The sequence below is a fragment of the Filicampus tigris genome, chromosome 13, assembly GCF_054856515.1.
Source record: "Filicampus tigris isolate MCC_2025a chromosome 13, RoL_Ftig_1.0, whole genome shotgun sequence".
NCBI classification, from domain to species: domain Eukaryota; kingdom Metazoa; phylum Chordata; class Actinopteri; order Syngnathiformes; family Syngnathidae; genus Filicampus; species Filicampus tigris.
In genome coordinates, this window is record NC_141229.1 from 8126883 (window position 1) to 8146455 (window position 19573).

General features: G+C 40.6%; 2 protein-coding genes across 5 annotated transcripts in view; one reads left to right on the forward strand and one right to left on the reverse strand.

The window, feature by feature from the left end:
* On the reverse strand, nucleotides 1-11245 carry mok (MOK protein kinase). 3 transcript variants are annotated; one of them, XM_086048669.1, is made up of 13 exons: nucleotides 11148-11245; nucleotides 9985-10100; nucleotides 8546-8660; nucleotides 8366-8455; nucleotides 7767-7837; nucleotides 7609-7687; nucleotides 6887-6935; nucleotides 5281-5459; nucleotides 3991-4092; nucleotides 3524-3697; nucleotides 2356-2515; nucleotides 968-1162; nucleotides 1-129 (listed from the first exon to the last, which is right to left on the reverse strand). In XM_086048669.1, the coding sequence occupies exons 1-13, from the start codon at nucleotides 11150-11152 to the stop codon at nucleotides 49-51; spliced, it is 1416 nt and encodes a 471-aa protein (XP_085904795.1). In that variant the 5' UTR covers nucleotides 11153-11245; the 3' UTR covers nucleotides 1-48. The 3 variants fall into 3 exon arrangements, with proteins under 3 accessions (XP_085904795.1, XP_085904794.1, XP_085904796.1); XM_086048668.1 differs by lacking the exon at nucleotides 11148-11245 and having other exon boundaries at nucleotides 9985-10271; XM_086048670.1 differs by lacking the exons at nucleotides 9985-10100; nucleotides 11148-11245 and adding an exon at nucleotides 9630-9798.
* The window catches only part of nemf (nuclear export mediator factor), an 18768-nt gene continuing 3225 nt past the window's right edge, over nucleotides 4031-19573 (forward strand). The window contains exons 1-27 of one of the 2 annotated variants that reach the window (XM_086048665.1): nucleotides 4031-4103; nucleotides 9756-9896; nucleotides 9996-10093; nucleotides 11096-11164; nucleotides 12116-12218; nucleotides 12369-12494; nucleotides 12644-12792; nucleotides 12932-12999; nucleotides 13167-13256; nucleotides 13326-13399; nucleotides 13484-13554; nucleotides 14229-14304; nucleotides 14377-14517; nucleotides 15407-15615; nucleotides 15704-15880; nucleotides 16525-16588; nucleotides 16660-16748; nucleotides 16821-16924; nucleotides 17080-17142; nucleotides 17206-17318; nucleotides 17608-17665; nucleotides 17749-17807; nucleotides 18103-18223; nucleotides 18292-18505; nucleotides 18598-18640; nucleotides 18726-18775; nucleotides 19373-19514. In XM_086048665.1, the coding sequence (XP_085904791.1) occupies nucleotides 11100-11164; nucleotides 12116-12218; nucleotides 12369-12494; nucleotides 12644-12792; nucleotides 12932-12999; nucleotides 13167-13256; nucleotides 13326-13399; nucleotides 13484-13554; nucleotides 14229-14304; nucleotides 14377-14517; nucleotides 15407-15615; nucleotides 15704-15880; nucleotides 16525-16588; nucleotides 16660-16748; nucleotides 16821-16924; nucleotides 17080-17142; nucleotides 17206-17318; nucleotides 17608-17665; nucleotides 17749-17807; nucleotides 18103-18223; nucleotides 18292-18505; nucleotides 18598-18640; nucleotides 18726-18775; nucleotides 19373-19514 (2469 nt within the window). In that variant the 5' untranslated portion in view covers nucleotides 4031-4103; nucleotides 9756-9896; nucleotides 9996-10093; nucleotides 11096-11099. Of the gene's footprint in view, nucleotides 4104-9755; nucleotides 9897-9995; nucleotides 10094-10829; nucleotides 10984-11095; nucleotides 11165-12115; nucleotides 12219-12368; nucleotides 12495-12643; nucleotides 12793-12931; nucleotides 13000-13166; nucleotides 13257-13325; nucleotides 13400-13483; nucleotides 13555-14228; nucleotides 14305-14376; nucleotides 14518-15406; nucleotides 15616-15703; nucleotides 15881-16524; nucleotides 16589-16659; nucleotides 16749-16820; nucleotides 16925-17079; nucleotides 17143-17205; nucleotides 17319-17607; nucleotides 17666-17748; nucleotides 17808-18102; nucleotides 18224-18291; nucleotides 18506-18597; nucleotides 18641-18725; nucleotides 18776-19372; nucleotides 19515-19573 lie in introns of those variants that run through there. The other variant, XM_086048664.1, reaches the window with a different exon arrangement.

A 19573-nucleotide genomic window follows, 5' to 3' on the forward strand; every position in this document is an offset into this window, starting at 1 on the left:
GCCACTGGTTTAACAGCTTTATTCCACTTAAGTGTGTGTTTGTGTGTGTCAGTAGCCTCCTCCGTGTTTCCTGTCCAGAGGTGGCATGAAGCAGGTCTTCAGGCCCACCGACTGTGACTCGTGGTTGGCCTGTGTGGACAAACAAAATTGTAGGCTCAATGAAACCAAATGAGGACATGCAGGTAATGCCGTCAAGGGAAAATGTGGCTAACGTACTCACACTCTTATTAGTAGAGGTGCAAAAATAAAATATGCATTGAGAAAAAAAAAACCATAAGGTTAAGAATATAAGTCCTGATTCAGCTTACGGAAAAAAAAGTACAGTCTGAAATGAACAAAAATAAAAATGTATTTTTACTGTCAAGCCAGAGCCTTGTTTAATAGAAGAACAAAGTGCTTTGCCGCCATGTTGTGGATTCTATAGGCAATTCCAAAAAATGTTGTCTTTTTGGCACCAATTACTGACAGATCTTCGCTAATAGTGACAGGGCTGGGTTCCTGGTCACAACAGTTTTTGAGACTGATACATTTTAAGCGTATAAAGGGCTGTTGTTTACATTGGGGTGTCGGCAGTCATCAAAGCGGATATTTTTCACCAGTCTAAATACAAAGTACATTCACACATAAACGACAGCACTAATCTCAGTCAGGTTGTTCATTTTATCTCAGTGTTCTATTATGCTATATTGGAAACAGTCAAATGTGGTGATTGATTTTTATAGGGAAAAAAAAACTGTCAAACTGGGTCACCACCCGCAATCCGGGGTGAACCATGTTTACTTTTCTGAGAACAATCCAAGCCTATTTTGACAGTCAGGAGTAGAAAATAAAGATATGTTTTCAAGTGTAAATTACGGGTACCTGAAAAATATACTCAAGTCCAGTACCAAATATTTTATTTTGTTTAGTATTTTGACTTGCATAGTAGTTAGCTCCAACCACTGGAAAAGATAATAAATGTAACTACCTTAGCCAAGCGTGACTGGCAATTCTTAGCGGAGATGGCTGGCAGGGTGCCGGTTCTGTGTGTGAGTGCGAAGGCGGGCGGCGTGGAGCCTGGGAAGGAGCGCTGTGGCCCCGGGGCAGCCAATTTGAGTTTGGGTAGCTCGTAATGGCTGCCGTTGCGTCGACTGAGGGGCTCGGCTATGTGCTTCGCGTTGTGCTGGAGAGAGAAGTGAAAGCTTGCACTCAATATTGCTAATAATTTAATATAATGTCATGTATTAAACATTTGTGCATCACTCTAATTCATGCTGCATTATGCTGTTCCTTTTGGAGTGTGCACCTTGGCCACCAGGGGGCAGTATGATCCATCCATTCATCCATTCATTACAGACAGACATAATAGAATTCATCTTCAAAACCATCCCTGTTCAGAAAAGCAAACAGCATGTTTGTTGAGCCGTTATCATTTACAAAAAGAGTAAACACTTTAACAACACTTTAAATTGATCAATAACAATGGTCAACAACGAATTTACTGTTGAAGGTCAACTTTTTTGAGCTATGGCCCCATGTTTTTTTTATTTTTTTTTAATGATTTGGTTTACTGTACGGAATTTATTTTTTTATCCTTTTCTGAGTTTGGTCATGTGACTTTTGCAAGCTAAGCCGTGATTGGTCGTTACCTGAGCCCAGAGCAACTGTGATGTCATTTTCAGTTGACAGCAGTGGCAAAATGGCTACCCCCTGAGATGGACAAAAGCGGGTGGATTTTGCTGCTTAAATTCACATTCCACAAAGGTAATATTAATCAAAATACTGTGATTAGAATAGTGGGGCAGCATAGAACATATTGTAAATAAAATGTTTGACTGGACTTCTACTTTAAAGGTTTATAATCACTTCACCAATAATGCTAGTTTCATTAGCCAGTTTACAGCGTTTTACACTGCGCGTTAGCATTAAGCTAGCAGACTTTCACAAAGTTATGTTTGATTGTGTGTTATTCTTTTTTTTATTATCACAACAAGCTTCAACTGGAAGTGGCATTAACGAGCTTGAACCAAGCACTTGGCCTCTTTTCCAACAAATTGTTTACTTTGCAATTCAAGTCAAAAGCGCTGGGACATTCGCGATTCGAGGTACCACTGTGTTGCCTTTATGGGTGCTGTTTTTTTTTTTTTCCTCACTCCACTCTGGCTCTGCTTCCACAAGTAGAAGCAAGCAGCCGGCCACAGCACACACTCCCCGGCGAGTACGAGAGCCAGCCTGCTGAGTGATGCGGAAAAGCAACAGGCAGGCAGCAAGACCACAAATAGGGTGTGTATTGTGCTGCAATTCTTGGATCAATAAGAAATCTGAGGTCTATTTTAAAGTGTGACAAAAGGCATAATTTCCCGTTAATGTACTTACAGTAATTAAAGGGGTGGGTCTGGGGTGTCTCCCTCTCATTTGTTTGCAAAGTCGAGAGGGTCGCCACAGGAGGTCTGAGGTGATGTGAGGTGCTTTTTTCCCCATGCCTTCAAACAGCCCACCTACTCCAGGGGTACGCTCACATTTTTTCTCTGCCAACCTGACAGGAAGCAAGCACAGTGTGTTGTTGGTGTTTCAATATATAATAGCAATATAAAATGTCAAGATGATTCAAAAGACGTCCACTTTTATTTTCGATCCGTTTAAATACTTTCTTGAATTTCCTTGAATATTGTGAAAGTTTGTAGGTGTGTAAGCATATTATAATCTATATGCATTTATACAAATATGTTCATTGAGAAAATCTAAAAACATTTTTTAAAAATATAACATACGCATATATTACATATACAGACGATTCAATATGTATCTCGATACATGAGGTGTGAAACAATTCAAGGATGGTTCAATTTTAAAGTGGAACAATTCCATTTGGTTTGATTACGTGGAATTCAGTTCAAGAGGGTTTATGATGCTATGAGTTTCTTGTAAATTTTTGTAATATTAGTAACCTTATCAGAACTGTAATTGTGGCATTTACTTCCAAGATATCCCTCTCCAATCAAAGACGATTCAATAGATTCATATTTGATATACTTTAAAGTGTAATGATTCCATTCGGTTCGATGCGATGCACTCACATCTAAATCCCAACCGATTTCATGCTTCAAATCATTTTTGGTAATACCCTAATATACGTACATTTAACGGAAATATATATTTTTAAAAATGTAAACCGTGTTTTATTGTCTCATTCACGTATGTACTTACAAATTGAGTGGAAATGTCTATTTTATATTCAATTCAATTTTCAAATTGGAACTATGAAATGTTATTTTATTCGAATAAAATATGGATATTATATCAAAGATATGTATCAGAATTTTGTGACAAAAATACAATGCATTTATAAGAACAACATCAATTAAAATGTATGAACAAATAAAACGTTATGTAATGAACAGAAATAAATGTGAATTTTCAGGAATAAAGTGGCAATTAGCAAACGTGTTGGTTATTGTACCGTATAATCCCCGTACATTTCCAAATGAAACTATCGGCTATATTCTGTCATGATTATGGTGCGTTGTCATGGCTGTGTGCTTACCGTATCTCCCTGAAGTAGGTGTGCCTCAAGGCGGTGGCGGCCGTGATACGTTCGTCGGCGTCGTAAGCCAGCATCTGGTAGAGCAGAGACACAGCAGGAGCGGCGCACTTGGGCAGCAGACGCGAGATGCCGCTGCCCTTCTTAGCGGGGAAGTTGAAGTGCATCGCTCGAGACCTGGATGCAACGTTGACGGCTTACAAACCACTGACAGGTGTGACGTTAACAAGCAAGTGCGGCCTGCTTTTTCTTTGGCTTTTTTTCTCTCCATTTGTTTCGGTGATATCTCCGTTGCGGTCGTTCTCAAAGTGCAGCGCGTGGATTCTTTCTTTTCATTGGTGCATTTTTTTTTTTTTTTTTTTTTTTTTATGACGGTCAGGAATGTTAAGATGTTCTTTCAGCAAGTTGGTCAATTAATAAATGGTTTTGGGGAATGACAGAGAGACATCAGCGTCAGTGTGACAACCTACTGCTTGAATTTGCGCAGGACACTTTGTTCGGGAGTGCCCAGCACGTCGTGGATCTTGGCGATCTGGTCCAGCTCGTTGGCACCAGGGAAGAGAGGATGCAAGCTGAAACACAGGTACCTTGTGAGATGACGCAATGACCTTCGAAATAGCATGCGAATGCTTAAGCACCCCGAAAAGCATGGAGTTGACACGGTCTCAAACTCAGTTCAATGAGCATCAAAGGATTACGTTTTTTTTTTTTCTTGAGCTTTTTTTTTTTTTGCCACAGCAAAATTGAATAAAAGCTTAGAGGAAAGATAGTTCAATGCTAGCATATCATGAATAACGCCATTCATATGCTAACAGTTAGCATTGATAGGCTCAATTTTAGAACCCTTTAAGCAACTGATATTTGAAGAGAAATTGTGGAGCAACACAAGAAGACAGATACTATAGCAATACTCGTCGGCATATATTCTTTATCCTCTACGCAAAATGATATTTATCCATCCATTGTCCATACCGTTTGTCCTCACAAGGGTCGCGGGCGTGCTGGAGCCCATCCATGCTGTCTTCGGGCAGTAGGCGGGGGACACCCTGAATTGGTTGCCAGCCAATCGCAGGGCACACAGAGACAAACAAACAACCGCACTCACAATCACACCGAGGGGCAATTTAGAGTGTCCAATCAACTTACCATGCATGTTATTTGGAATGTGGGAGGAAACCGGAGTTCCCGGAGAACACCCACGCAGGCACGGGGAGAACATGCAAACTCCACACAGGGAGGCCGGAGCCGGGATCGAACCCACGACCTCTGAACTGTGAGGCGGACGTGCTAACCAGTCGACACAGTGCCACCCAAAATGATATTTAATGATATTTATAGTTATACATAATATTACAGCATCTTATTGTGTCGCTTACAGTGGTTAGGGTTGAAATTACTCTTCCTCGTTTGTCTGCATGACTTTATTTTACTGCACCGGGTGGCCAAGATGGGCACACCAGAAGGAGCGGCACAATTAATTCAATTGCAGCATTAAATCATGATGCCCAATCGGTTTATTCCATGAAATGATTTTTTTTTTTTTTTTAATAAAGTACAATATCTAAGAGTGGTATGTTTCTCATCAAAATCACACACATTTTTTTTAAGCGGGAGGTTGGGCACGGTGTCAGGAAACAAATGCAACTGTGTGTTTTTACGTCTTAATATTAACAGCGGTTGGCTTATTTTCACAGTAATGACAGCAAAGAATGTTAAAATTCGACTTAAACTGTTGTTGACAGCCCACTGGTGTCAGTTACCTCATAATCTCAAAGAAGACACATCCGGCACTCCAGATGTCCATCTTCAGGGTGTAGTAGCCGTCGGTCAGGAGGCACTCGGGGGCCCGGTACCAGCGCGTGGAGATGTATTCTGTGTGCGGCGGCTTGGAGTGCACGCTCCTACACGAGCCGAAGTCGCCCAGCTTTAGCACGTTTTGCTAGAAAATAGTATATATCAATAGTATATAGAATTAATATGATTGTGTTTCGTTTTGATTGATACAGGTATTCATTTAACAATATTAATGTTTATTATTGTGGTGTATACAAATGCACGGAATCAGACTGAGCACTAATACAGTTACCAAGCCCTTCAGTGAACATACAATATTGGTGTCAGGAAATGTCACTCACTTGTGTAATGATTCACTCAAGCCCCGATTCAATTCGATGTTTGATTTTCAGTTTCCTGATTTTCGATTCGATTCGATTTTTTAAAAATTGCTACCATGCTTGTCTCTGTGCACTAGTGTGGTTCTGCAGCCATCCACAAACGCAATACGCAATGATATTTGGCGCAAAAGCATAATTTGATCTACACATTCAAAATGTGCTATGCATCTGGAATTCATGACATCATTTTCCAGGCGAATCCAATCAACTCAATTTTTCGATTAATTGAATCGGTTAATCGAGTAATCGGGGCGAATCGATTTTAAAACGATTTTCGAGTCATTGTTACATCCTTAGAAGCTACTCTGTCAACAAATGCAGTGCAGCTCAATTTTGGCTAACGGATGTCATAGCTAGCTAGCGACAGTTCTTGAACTTTATCAAGGCAGCAATATTGATAGCATTAGCATAGTGTGCAAAAAAAAGTTGACTTGTTTTATACGTGCCGAATGGAGCGAATGGGCGGATTGTTGTTGATGCAAATCTGCTTGGGGCAGCTACTATCAGCAGCTACTGTCCGGACTATGTGTCCCTGGCTGATTCCATTCAGCGCAAGTCATCAGAGTAAGGTAATTACAAAACTTTTTTTTTGGTTGTATTGTGCTATATAGGTTGATGCAGTCATGCAAGGTACACCAGCATATATGGTACATATAAAAATAATTCTCAATATATTTATAAATAATGTGTTTTGCATTTTTAGTAGGTGGTAGATCATTTTGACTCGGTCATGTCATAAGTAGCTCTCAGGCTGAAAAAGTGTGGGCACCCCTGGTCTAAACCATAAAGGTAACACAAACTACAATTGCAAAACACTTAAATCTCATTTCAAACTCACCTTACAACATCATCTTTAAAGATAAATGGCTTACGGATTGTTTTATTTAAAAAAAAAAAAAAAATGCACTCGCACGTATAGCTGGTCTCTAAGTCGAGATGTACATGTAGCACTTGGACATTCTGTATTTCCTTGAGACCAATTCCTATTTAGACAGATCTTTGGCCCCATCATAGAGCTTTATTCAAAAAGCACAAAAAAACATACAGAGGTAAATTTTTTAGCGACTAATGGAGGTTTGACTCTCGGTATGACGCACTACAACCACAACAGTAAACATTATTCGATGAATATCTCTCAAAACTGTGCTTGATTTTCTCTGTAAAGGCAGAGTTTTTGACCAAATAATCTCACTTTGATAAGAATGTTTTCCGGCTTCACGTCTCGGTGGAAGATCCCGCAGCTGTGAAGAGTATAGTGAGAAAACAATTTGAATGATTTTTGGCACTAGTGACACTAACAACCAAAGAAGATCATTTTAGTACAGAGTTTAACAAATATTAGACCACCTATCATTAAAAATAAAAAAATAACTTTCCCGGAACTGAATGAACTTCACACTTTGGGTAAGAAGGGAATTAAGAGCAACATTCAACAACTAAAACATCTTTTTCTGTTCAGGAATGCAATGAAATATTTCAACCAACAAACAAAAATGAGGCTTCACTATTTTTTTTTCTTTTTGTAAAATAGTTAATATCAGAAAAAATCATGGCTAACAATTTTAATGTTATGTGAGCATTAAACTAACATAATTATCAACGCTGTTCATTTCGGCTACACGGCTGAGGCATATTTTTTAGGCACTGGACATAGAAATGATAGAAAACAATCGTTTTTATGACCTTATTCATTCTTATTAGCATTCAGTGAAAAGTATTGCGTGTAAAAGTGAAATAAAAACTGCACCTAAATAATTTAAAAACAAAAACGTTTCCGAGAGATTGCATTGAAATGTGTTGAAATTCAAAGTTAAATACAACTGTAGTTTAGGCACTTGGGCAGTGATTCTTTTTGTGTCTCACGAAAGGGAGCCCGCGTAGCACTGACAAACCGTTACGTGTTGCCGTGGTTACCTGTGCATGTGGTCAAGTGCCTTGCACAGCTGGTACATGTAGTGTTTGACCGTGTGATCAGACGGTGGCGTCTGCCTCCCTGCAAGGCAACAACGCATCATTCGACCACAAACCTCAACGCATCCTTTTTTTTATTTGTTTGGTTAAGTCACCACCACCTTTCAGAAACTCAAAGATGTTCATCTCCATCAGCTCGCAGATCAAAGACACGCTGCCTGTTTCCTTGTCGCTGAAATGGTCAAAGAGGAAAACAAGAGATGAGCCAGTATCGACCATAGCAATCGACACATTCACTGCCATTGACGAATTTACCAGTCTTTTCACACCGCGGCCATTCAATCCCAGCAACTTATTTATTTATTTAGATTTTTTTCACTTTTTTTTTTTTTTTTTTTTGAAACGTTAGGGTAAAAGAGGGTCTGAGAATGTCTGGCAGTGAATGAGTTAAGACTGATTCAACACATACAGTGGAATGTCCAAAAAAAGAACAACATGTATTCTGTGACTTCCAAACTGTTGTAATTTCTCCCAATATTTCGAAATGTCAAGTTAATGATTTAGTGCCATAAAATAAAATAAAACTACCCACCCTTTGACGGGGGCTACTTACACGATAAAAGCTATCACTGGAATTAGAAGTGCGCCGTGGCAGCCTTAGCTCAGTATGTAATGACTTACAGGTTTGAGTCCCACTATGCGCAAAAATGCAAAAAAAAAAAAAAAAAAAAAAGTGGAATCTACTTGTTGAAGGACTCACAAAATGAGTTCATGCAGGTGGATAATATTTGCATGTGGGCTGAGCCTCCTCATGGCCTGAACCTCCCGCAGGTTGTTGGCCTGTTCCACACTGCACAAGATACAACGCAAGATTTACTCCCAAATGCTCGGATTTTTCACATACATGTAATCGTGCTCAACAAAGACTTTGTCCACTCACCTGTTAATGGTCTGCTTCATAGTCTTGCATGCGTACATCTTGCCATCCTTCAGACTCTGAGTTTTGACCACCACGGAGAATGAGCCCTCGCCAATCTTCTTGATTATTTTGTAGCCTAGAAGAACATACAAGCGGGGAAGATGCTTCTCCCTGAGAAATGCTGCTCATTAAACGGTGAATACAGTACAGCAATAAACTCGTCACGGACAATTAGGCACAGAGGGTTAGGGAATTGGGATTTGTGGGAGGGATGAAGAGTGCATTCCTTTGTTCTGCCTATCCATCTATCCATAGATAGAAGCATTAATTGAAAATAAATCTCAAGTCTACACTGTAAATGGATTATTGGGCTGCTTCCTCTAAATTGTGGGTCGGTCTCTTGGGGGAATAATGGAGGAAAATAATAATTAAATAGCACTGCATATGCCCCAAAAGATGCCGGCCCACCGGGCATCTGCCCTTTAAACCAGATGGCCAGTCCAGCCCAGAGCGGTATAGAAAATGGACAAATGGATGTACTTGAATGTTAAAATACAAAAAATAGTATTAACTAAAAAAATAGTAAGAGGAACATTTTTACCCACACGTCTTAATATCAGTGTCTTTAAAATGAAATACAATTATTGACCCTAGCGAGGACAAGTGGATCGAAAAAATGAATGAATGATGATGATGATTATTGTTATACATCAGTAACTTAAAATACAACAATCAAAATATAAATGTATTCATGTTATAAAATTCAGTTTTTAGGTTGTATCATTGACATAGTGATAAAAAACATTTTTAATCATATGTAGCTATATTATACAGTAAGAATACTACATTCGTAACTGCACTCACTGTGAGTCTGTAGTTGCACAATAATAAACATAAATACTGTAAAATGTGAAATGAGTAATTTTAACATGGAATATATTAATTTGAAAATATAGCATTACATCAATTTTTCTTTTTCTTTGTATCTTTTTCCGTGGCAATTAGCATATTTGTCCAAAGCACACATGAAGCAAGTGCATTCAAGCTAACGATACACGTACACGGGCGACTTGTAGTAGTAGTAGCAGCCAAAATGTCCACTTACGGTGCATTTCTTTGCCTCGTTCATGTTTGGAACGGGGATGACTGATGATAAATGACTGCACCGCGTTACGAATACATTTTTTTGTGCAATTAGCATTTTAAAAAAAGCGTCTTCGGATGGTGTTAGCCTAGCCGCACTTGCCCCGGCTGCTAGCTTTGACCGTCGCCTTGGCAACGGAGCACGCCTTCGCCATCCCCTCTTGACCCGCAGCCGGCAACTGGCTGGAAAGTCTTCCACCTCGGAGGGGGAACACGACGCTATGCAAGCGTATGTTTACACGCGTGGGGAAAGGTTGGCATCATAACCCCCGAAAAACGTTATTCTTATTATTTGACGGCAGATCGTTCTTTCTTACCTTTTTTCCAGAGGTGGGCGGTGACCGCTAGCTCTCCTGCCTTGTCACCGGGCTCCTGGCTCCGGTTGTTCCAGTCGCTGTTCGCCGCCGTTTTGCGCGCATTCCGAAGGTTTGCCCTGTTTTTAACGCCAATGAGCCAATTTGAGTAGTGCATCATGAGTGCACGCGGACTTCCGAGAGGCCTAGCATGAACTTAATGCTTTAAGAATGTCAAGAAATGAGCTGACTTAATGTAAAGAATGAGAGGGGCGCCAGTGAATCCTCGCCGTCACTATCGTTCTACTCGTTCGTGTACTGTAGAGCCTTTTCTGCTCCACGTCGGCTTCCGTAGTAATGTGAATTTGTATATTTTTTATTAATGTGCTATTGTTATCAAATACGTTTTTTTTTTTATTCAAATGTAGATATTTTAACACAAAACCGTGTCCAAATAAGAAATACCTTCTTTCATTGCTGGATAGACTTGATTGACCATCATTTTATAAAGCCCTTTTTATATATGTTGTTATTTTTTTATGTACAGTACTGTTAGATTTCTGTAATGCTGTTCTGTAATGCAATCTGTTAGTGATTTAGAAGGTTTTTTTTTAAATTTGATTTAAAAAAAAAATCAATCAACATTAATTTAAGAAATGGCGTAATAACGGTGCGCCAAAATGGTTTTGGTAATTTATGTCATGATTTTAACGTTCTCGATCACTGTTGCTTGGTACCTTACGTACTTTAATAAATATTGAACAAATACAGCATAATATAATTATAATATTTTAAGCAAAGTGTATTTTAATAAAGTGGCATAATCTGCGCATGCGTATTAAATCCTCGACCAGTGTGGCAAACCGAGCGCATGCGCATTGTTCACGGCGTGCTACGACGGTGTGGCATGAGACAGACTTGACATTTTCGCCGTTTGTCCTTTTGTAAAACGTTTTAAATCATCATGAAAACAAGGTTCACCACGGCGGACATTAGGGCTGCTATCGCAGAGATAAATGCCAAGTAGGTGACGTTCTCTAAAGCCTCATCGGGAGTCTGCTAGCCAAAATGCTAATGTGTTTACATACGTTTACGTGCCAGTTCATTTCACTTTTTATACTTTTTTTTGTGACAGCTACATGGGCATGAGAGTGAACAACGTATACGACATAGACAACAAGACGTACCTCATCCGGCTACAAAAGTAAGCAGCGCCTTCTAAATGCACTCATCACTCGATGTGTACAAAGTTTACTACTGTACTTTGGCTCTCCAGCATTCAGTGACGTCAACAAAGACTGAAAAGCTATGATGTCAGTGATGACCTATAGAATTTTTTTTTCTTACATACCAATGCTGTTGTACTGCACTGGTACAGCAACTGTGCCTAAATTTTTTTTAATTTGACTCAATCTGTCCCAGGGTGAAATTGTTGCCATCACTATCAACGTGTTTATCCATTCATTTAAATTTTAAAAGAATTTAATGTATTAGTAATGCAATTGTACATCGACATGGTTTGTTTTTCCTTTATTTTAGCGTAAGACTAACCTATAAAATCAAAACATTTATGGTTAATAGATGTGATATTGTTTATTCAAATACAGATTCATTTATTGCTTGTGTTTGTTAAAAAATAAATGGGAAGATATTAAGAAAAATAAATTGCAATCAGGTTATTTTTCAAAATTGTTCTGCCATAATTGATATGACATGATTAATTTGAGTTAAAACGTTGGTCATGGAAAGAATAAACTCACAAGTCAAGGTTCCACTTTACAACCAAAATAAAGTAACCAGAGTAACTACTCACGCTTGACATGTGTTTAATATTTTTTGTTGGCAAGCTTCTCTGGCCATTTTCATGCCAGTCATGAGCCGTTATTTTTTGAGCTATGTGCTTTTAACATTAGCATTTGCTCGCTACAAGTTAATTTGTCTTTGCTACTAATATTTAAGTGGTTAGTCTGTGTGGCGCTTGCATGATTGATGTCCCCATTCTTTTCTGGGTTTTCTCCTGCTACTCCAGCATCCTTCTACATTCATATCCACTAAGAATGCTAATTGCTATAGATGGACAGATGTCATTGGATGTAGGTGCAACGTGCAGGTGTATCTGATGTTAAATGTCACTGATGTAACTTTGTTTGAAAAGGCCGGACAGCAAAGCCATCCTCCTGCTTGAATCCGGCATTCGGATTCACTCCACAGACTTCGAATGGCCCAAGAACATGATGCCGTCAGGCTTTGCCATGAAAGTATGTTATTTTCAATAGCATTATTATTGTTATTATTAGTGTTGTCACTATCCAATATATTTACATTTCTACTAAATAATAATGCAAAATTCAAATATGTAAACGTTATTATGCATGTGTCCATATAACAAAGCCACACTGTGTTTGTAGTGTCGTAAGCACCTGAAGACGCGGCGGCTGGCGCAGGTGAAGCAGCTGGGCATAGACAGAATCGTTGACCTCCAGTTTGGCTCCGACGAGGCCGCGTACCACCTCATTATAGAACTCTATGATCGGGTAAGAACACGCAACCGAGTCCGTGTCGTTACGGTTTGAGACCCCCGGAAAAAATTGCGATATTTATTGTCTTTTAGATTACACATACTACAATTAGCAGGGCAGTCGGTGAGACATGACGTGCTTGTGCGTTTCCGTCCAATCTGCAGGGTAACATCATTCTCGCGGACCACGAGTACACCATCCTCAACCTGCTGCGCTTTCGCAACGCCGAGGCCGAAGACGTCAAGATCGCCGTGAGGGAGCGCTACCCAGTGGAAAGCGCGAGACCCCCAGAACCCCTCATCACATTACAACGGTAGCTTGTTGAGCCCACCGACCACTCAATCCTCATCGACTGTATTTCCTTGTGCATTAGATTAGTTTGGGATTTTTATCCATCCAACTCCTCATCACTGTATTGTTGTTTCAATTTAAAACTATTTCATTCAATGTAGACTCACTGAAATCATCAGCAAAGCACAGAATGGAGAGCAAGTAAAAAGAGTGCTGAACCCTCACCTTAGTAAGTAACGATACAAATGGATTTAAAGCGGAAGTCAACGCAAACATATTTTTTTCAAGAATATTTTGAAAAAAATATGTTTGGGTTGACTTCCGCTTTAACTTCACTTCATGATCATCATCTTAATGTGATGATTTTACTGGACTTTATTTTCTAAATTTCTACAGCCTATGGAGCCACTCTCTTAGAACACTGTTTCATAGAAGCCGGACTGTCGGGCTCAGTCAAAGTCAACAGTCAAGTAGATGCTTCCCAAGGTATGGTAGCAAGCTTATCATTATGTCCAGTAATGGGATTTATTGGCACTTTGTGTGTTTTGGTTTCAGTCGCACCTAAAATCTTGGAAGCCCTGCAAATGGCCGAGATGTACATGGAGAAAACGGAGAACTTTAGCGGCAAAGTATGACAAGTTTTACTTGAGTCGTTGCTCTTTTTTTTGTCTGATGTTTTGAGGCATCCGAATATTTGCTTTGTTTCCTTGAAGGGCTTCATCATTCAAAAGAGCGAAAAGAAAGCAAGTTTAACACCTGGGAAAGCCAGCGAAGAGCTACTCACGTAAGTCACGTGGCAGAACTGGGATATTCTGTTGTTGTCGTGCTAATCCTTTGTTAGCCCCAAAACACAACCATTTTCGAGAAAGTAAGTAAAGCTACTTATACTTCATACTGCAAAACACATTATTAATAGATATGGAGCGCAATTGTCAAGGCATGTAATGATGATAGTAAGATAAATATACGTTTGGTAATGCGCCATCGATTGACGTGCACAATAGTTATGTAACATGGAATCACAGCTGGAATATGCTAAAACAACAGTTTAATGCAATTATTATTTAGCATCAATAAAAGTGGTGATCAATAATCATACCAATAAAATATGATTAATTTGGGCTTTATCTGTGATAAAAATCATAAATTGATTATTTGTTTACTGTATATTTTTTCATTTTATAAGTATGCATATGTATCTATAATTGTATTTTTGTATTATAAAACAATTCGTCATGAGGCATGTTCCCATTTGATGTATTTTTAAAAATCTGTATTACTGTATTTTAAAAAATACACACAAAATGTAACAATTGCTATACATGCATGAATAGTTATAAATCCCTCACACAATTGGTATTGCATTACATCTGAGACTTGAAAAGACATTCAAACAAACACATTGTATTATTATTTTTTTTTTTCGAATTATTAACGCACAATCGTTTGTAACTTTAGGTATGATGAATTCCACCCGTTCCTCTTCGCCCAGCATTTAAAAAGTCCCTACTTGGAGTTTGAATCCTTCAACAAGGTCAATACAGACATTTAGCACATCGCTTCTGTTGTTTTCTACGGTGCTCATGTTTTGTCACAATGTTGTCAGGCGGTGGATGAGTTCTTCTCCAAGATGGAGAGCCAGAAGATCGACATGAAGGCTTTGCAGCAGGAGAAGCAGGCCCTGAAGAAGCTGGAGAACGTTAAGAGGGACCACGAGCAGAGGCTGGAGGCCTTGCATCAAGTTCAGGTGAAAAGCTCAATTTAAGAACGCTTGACGTGGCCAAGTGATAGATGCGTGTCACATTTATGCTTTTCAATTAGTCCGTCTTTTAATGATGCTCGGCCTGCAATACGGCTCCATACATTTTCCGGATTAGAACCAAACCTCAGAACTGTGAGGTCGCTGTGCTAACCACTACTCCACTGTGGTGCCAAAATATACATAACAAATGTGTATTTTTTTTTAACACTGTCTTATTAATAAATTCGTTGGACGTGAAATATGCATCACCTGCATCACACATTTATCGTTTAAAGAAGCGAGGCAGTCTTGCAGAGCAGCAAATGGTGGAAAGTGTTGCTGAATGCGTTAAATAGGGAGAATTAGCACCATCTAGTGGACAGATATTGTAATGTCAGTTTCACATATTTATTTATTTTTCTTCACTAGGAAAAAAATGTTCTCAACTAATAACAAAACAATACAACAATTACAAATCGATCAAATGTATATTTTTTATTGTCAATATACTTTTTTAAAATTCACATCCCAAATTTTCTTGACAATAATATGTTCTATGTGACCCACTTGTCTAAACGCGGTATTCTGATTTCGTTTGTGGAATATGAGTTAAGCAGCAAAATCCACCCATTTTTGTCCATCTCAGGGAGCGGCCATTTTGCCACTTGCCGTCACCTGAAAATGACATCACAGTTGCTCAGGGCTCAGGTAACGAACCAATCATGGCTCAACTTGCGAATGTCCCATGACCAAACTCAGAAAACAGGTGAACCTAGTCCAGGCTTAGGGTCTGCTGCCTACTAGTTGTCTCAAGGTGTATCCAATTAGTTCAGAATATTCCCCAGAAGAAGAGCATTGACACATCTGCCGCGCTCTCGCGTGGGTCACGTGACAGGAAGTGGATCGGGTGAAAGGCGAGCTGGTGGAGATGAACCTGGCCGTGGTGGAGAGGGCGCTGCAGGTGATCCGCAGCGCGCTGGCCAACCAGGTTGACTGGACCGAGATCGGCGTGCTGGTCAAGGAGGCGCAGGCCGCCGGCGACCCCGTGGCGTGCGCCATCAAGGACCTCAAGCTGCAGACCAACCACATCAGCATGCTTTTAAAGTGAGACCAATACAAAATACATTTACAAAATGTCTCCTTGCGCACTATTATTCTCCCCCCCCCCCCCCCCCCCCCCCACTTCTTCTAGGAATCCTTATATCACCGAAGAGGAACAGGAGGAGGAGGAAGAGTTGAAGGAGGCCCCGCAGGAGAAGGGCAAGAAAACCAAAAATAAAGACAAAGGTCAGAATAAGAAGCTGCAGAGGAACAAGCCCATGCTGGTGGATGTGGATCTCAGCCTGTCGGCCTACGCCAATGCAAAAAAGTACGTGAGAAGTCAGACACGCCCCGAGAATGCTTGACTGGCCAATCACAGAGCAGCACGCAAAAGCAGTGGCTTTGCAACCAAATCTGTGATGCTGCTTACTATTTGTTATTATTTAAAACGGTTTAAATTTGGCTTCCTTCACTCTGAAGAGACCCTTTTTAAAGATTCAACCTCATATGTCCCAAAGGACGGTCATCTCAACATCCCCCCCACCCCCCCCCCAAAAAACCCTGCTGTTTATATATTATATATTTATATACGTTTTTTACTTGAAGTAAGTTATCCAAAGTTTCAAACCCTTTGTAATTCAAAGAGGCACACATCCCCTTTTAACTCTTTTAACGCTTAGCTTTTTATTGCTTATTGCAGAAAACGGTAAAGGTAAACGGTAAAGTGTTGCTGCATGCTTTGAATGGGGAAAAAGGAGCGCCATCTGGTGGGAAAATGGAAATAATACAACTCTGAATGATTTTGAATGGTACATTTTTTTGGTGCTAGGAAGCTTGCCCATTTTAGGATAATTTAAGGAATGTTCAAGAGCCAATCAGACTTTTTTAGATTAAAAAAAAAAAAAAAAAAAAAATGAATGGCACAAAATGTCCCTAAGGTTGCGTTGAGGGTTTAACTCCAGTTGTTGTCAGGTACTATGACTGCAAGCGCAGTGCTGAGAAGAAGGAACAGAAGACCATTCAAGCAGCAGATAAGGTAACGACGGTCTTCTAACCCGCTTTGTTTGCCGAGACCATTGAAAAATGCTGCTTCTAACGTCATTGAAGGCCATGAAATCAGCAGAGAAAAAAACCCAGCAAACCTTAAAGGAGGTGCAGACGGTGACCACCATTCAGAAGGCCAGGAAGGTGTACTGGTAGGTCACAGCACTTGTATGGTGATTCCCCCCCCCCCCCCCCCTCAGTGGAGTGTTGCCCCTTTTGTACAGGTTTGAGAAGTTCCTGTGGTTCATCACATCGGAGAACTATCTCGTCATCGCCGGGCGAGACCAGCAGCAGAACGAGATGATTGTCAAGCGCTACCTGCGGGCCGGTAAATTGAATAAAAAGAATCAATTCAAAGCATAGCAGTAGGGGTAAAACGATTGTTTCAGCTTTTCGCATGTGGGTTTGGAATTTTATGCCGCCCATACACGGGTGTTGGCTGTGCACATTTTGCGTTGGTCATCATCTCGTGCTTGTTGCCAGGCGACATCTACGTCCACGCTGACCTCCATGGCGCTACCAGCTGTGTCATCAAGAACCCCGCAGGTCAGTCCGCTCACATTTGATCCATTTAGGATTGACAACTTCACATCTCCCCCCCCCCCCCAGGTACTCCAATCCCCCCCCGCACGCTGACCGAGGCGGGCACCATGTCGGTTTGCTACAGTGCCGCCTGGGATGCCAAAATAGTCACCAGCGCTTGGTGGGTCCACCATCATCAGGTGAGTCAGTGAGAACCAACCTTTCATTTCTTTTCATAATGTCCATGAAAAGACCTTCAAAAAAATTGTTTTTACCGTTGAAAAAAAAAGGATAAGCAGATACCAATGTTTCTGTTGGTTCTACAGCATACTGTGGGATTTTTTTTTTTTCAATAACAATTAAAAACCCTTTTTTTAATTAAATATTTATAATAAACAGAATATCCTGGCCAAAACCTATTCAAAATGTCGTCTTGAAAAGTACTCAAATGTGACACAATGACGTAGAATTGCTGCTGTTTCTGTTTAGGTGTCCAAGACTGCGCCTACAGGAGAGTACCTGACCACTGGCAGCTTCATGATCAGGGGTAGGGCAACTTTTACAATGCTGATTTTACTCTTCCAAGTAGCCAGTGAATGACTGCTATTTTTTATTTTTTTTTCTCCTCAGGAAAGAAAAACTATCTGCCGCCTTCCTACTTGATTATGGGCTTCGGCTTCCTCTTTAAGGTAAACCATCAAATAAAGCTACCGCTCATCGTAATTGCGCTGCACTTTTTAAAATAAAAAAAAACATTTTTTTTTTTTTTTTTACAAATCAAAAATGTCAACAACAAATGTATCATATTTTTGTATTGCATAACAAAAAGTGAAGAAAATGTAATATTAGCCTGAAATGATATTTACTTGTATAATCTTCAATTCTGAGTGCTTCACACCTATGTTACATGGACCACCTCAAGAAATGCTTTGGGAATCGTAGTCGTAACGGATGTGAAGCAGTTCATAGAAATGGTGCTTGCAGGTAGACGAGCAGAGCGTGTCCCGTCACAGAGGCGAGCGCAAGGTGAAGACGCTGGACGAGGATGCGGAGGACATGGCGTCCCGAGCGGCCGAGATGTTGGAGGAAGGGGAGGAGCTCGTCGGTAAGCGGCTGACCTTCCTCTCCTCTCCCACTGGCGATGATAACCTGACGATGAGCGCCCTTCCGCAGGCGACGAAAGCGGCGCCGAGGACGCGGCGGAGGATGAGAAAGAGGAGCTTGAGGCCGCCGAAGGCCACGGAAAAGGAGCGGTGGAGATGGCGGACGCGACGCCGTCGGAGGAGAGCGAAGAGGAGGGCGACGGGGAGGAGAGCAAACCGGAAGCCAGTGAGGAATTCCGCTACCCTGACACCACCATCACCCTCACGCACCTGCAGCCCATCAGGTAACAACTGGAAAGCCACCTTACCTTTCAGGAACATCAGGATAAGTCACTAGTAGGAGTCCTTTTTTTTTTTTTTTTCTCTCCCCCTCCAGGAGCTCTCAGAACGTCACTTTCAAGAAAGAAGAAGCCTCTCAGGTTCGTTCACATCTTAGGGCACATTTTCCCGGAATCACATCTTGCAGGCGCGCTAACAAAAAAAACAAAAAAAATGCGTCTGCAGGCCGACGTCGACGCGCAAGGAAGGAAGCACATGACTGCCAAGCAGAGACGGTGAGTCGGAGGAATGCCTGTACGGTTTCTCCAGCATGTTCAAACATCGCCTGTTTGCCTTTTTTGGCCCTGTGAAAAAGCTATCCTCATTCATTTGCTGAAAAACTCACATATTTTGAGTTTTTTGGTGCTCTTTTTGAAACGGCCCAAGATGTTGTAAAATGTTAGGAAAGTCGTCAAGGAGCTATGATGAGATTATTGATTGAGTAACACACATTGTGTATGATAAGTCACCCCAAAATCACCCTTAAAAAAAAAATTGGGGTATAATACGGTTCCCAGATTTGCTGGTCTACCTTATGATCAGAGTGAATAATATGAACGAATAACAATTCAAAATATACCTGCGAATTGTCAACGCTTTTAAATCCAAGTAAAAAAAAAACTGTGCTCTTTTCCCATACTTATGATTAAGGTCTTTCAAAGTATCATGTTTTTGAAAATCTTGCACTTGCACTCATGCTCTTTTAGTAAGCTTTTTTTTTTTTTTGTACATTTCTTGACTTTGATTTTCGAACTCTTTAACGCTGATTGTTATGGCTTGGATGAAGCGACGTAGTTGAATCTCTGGCTCAAAGCGTTATGTTGTCCTGCTAGAGATGAGAAGAAGAAGAAGCAGAAACAGGAAGTGAGCGAACCGGATAAGAAGACTGAGCTTGCGCCCGCCGAACAGGAAGTGGAGCGGGGATCCAAAAGTGGCAGCGGCCCAGCCCAGCTGCCACTGAAGAGAGGCCAGAAGGTGAGATTTTGGTCAGAAAAGATGGAGGCATGTGACGGTAAAGAAACAAGTCTTAAGCT

Bases quoted from the DNA above. Each gene is read 5' to 3' on its own strand.
- mok (XM_086048668.1), bottom strand. From the start codon at position 10,141: ATGATGCACTACTCAAATTGGCTCATTGGCGTTAAAAACAGGGCAAAC. The intron at 6,936-7,608 runs GTAACCACGGCA...TACTCTTCACAG, and splicing joins GCACTTGACCACATGCACAG to CTGCGGGATCTTCCACCGAG. The intron at 1,163-2,355 runs GTAAGTACATTA...TTCTCTCTCCAG, and splicing joins GACCCACCCCTTTAATTACT to CACAACGCGAAGCACATAGC.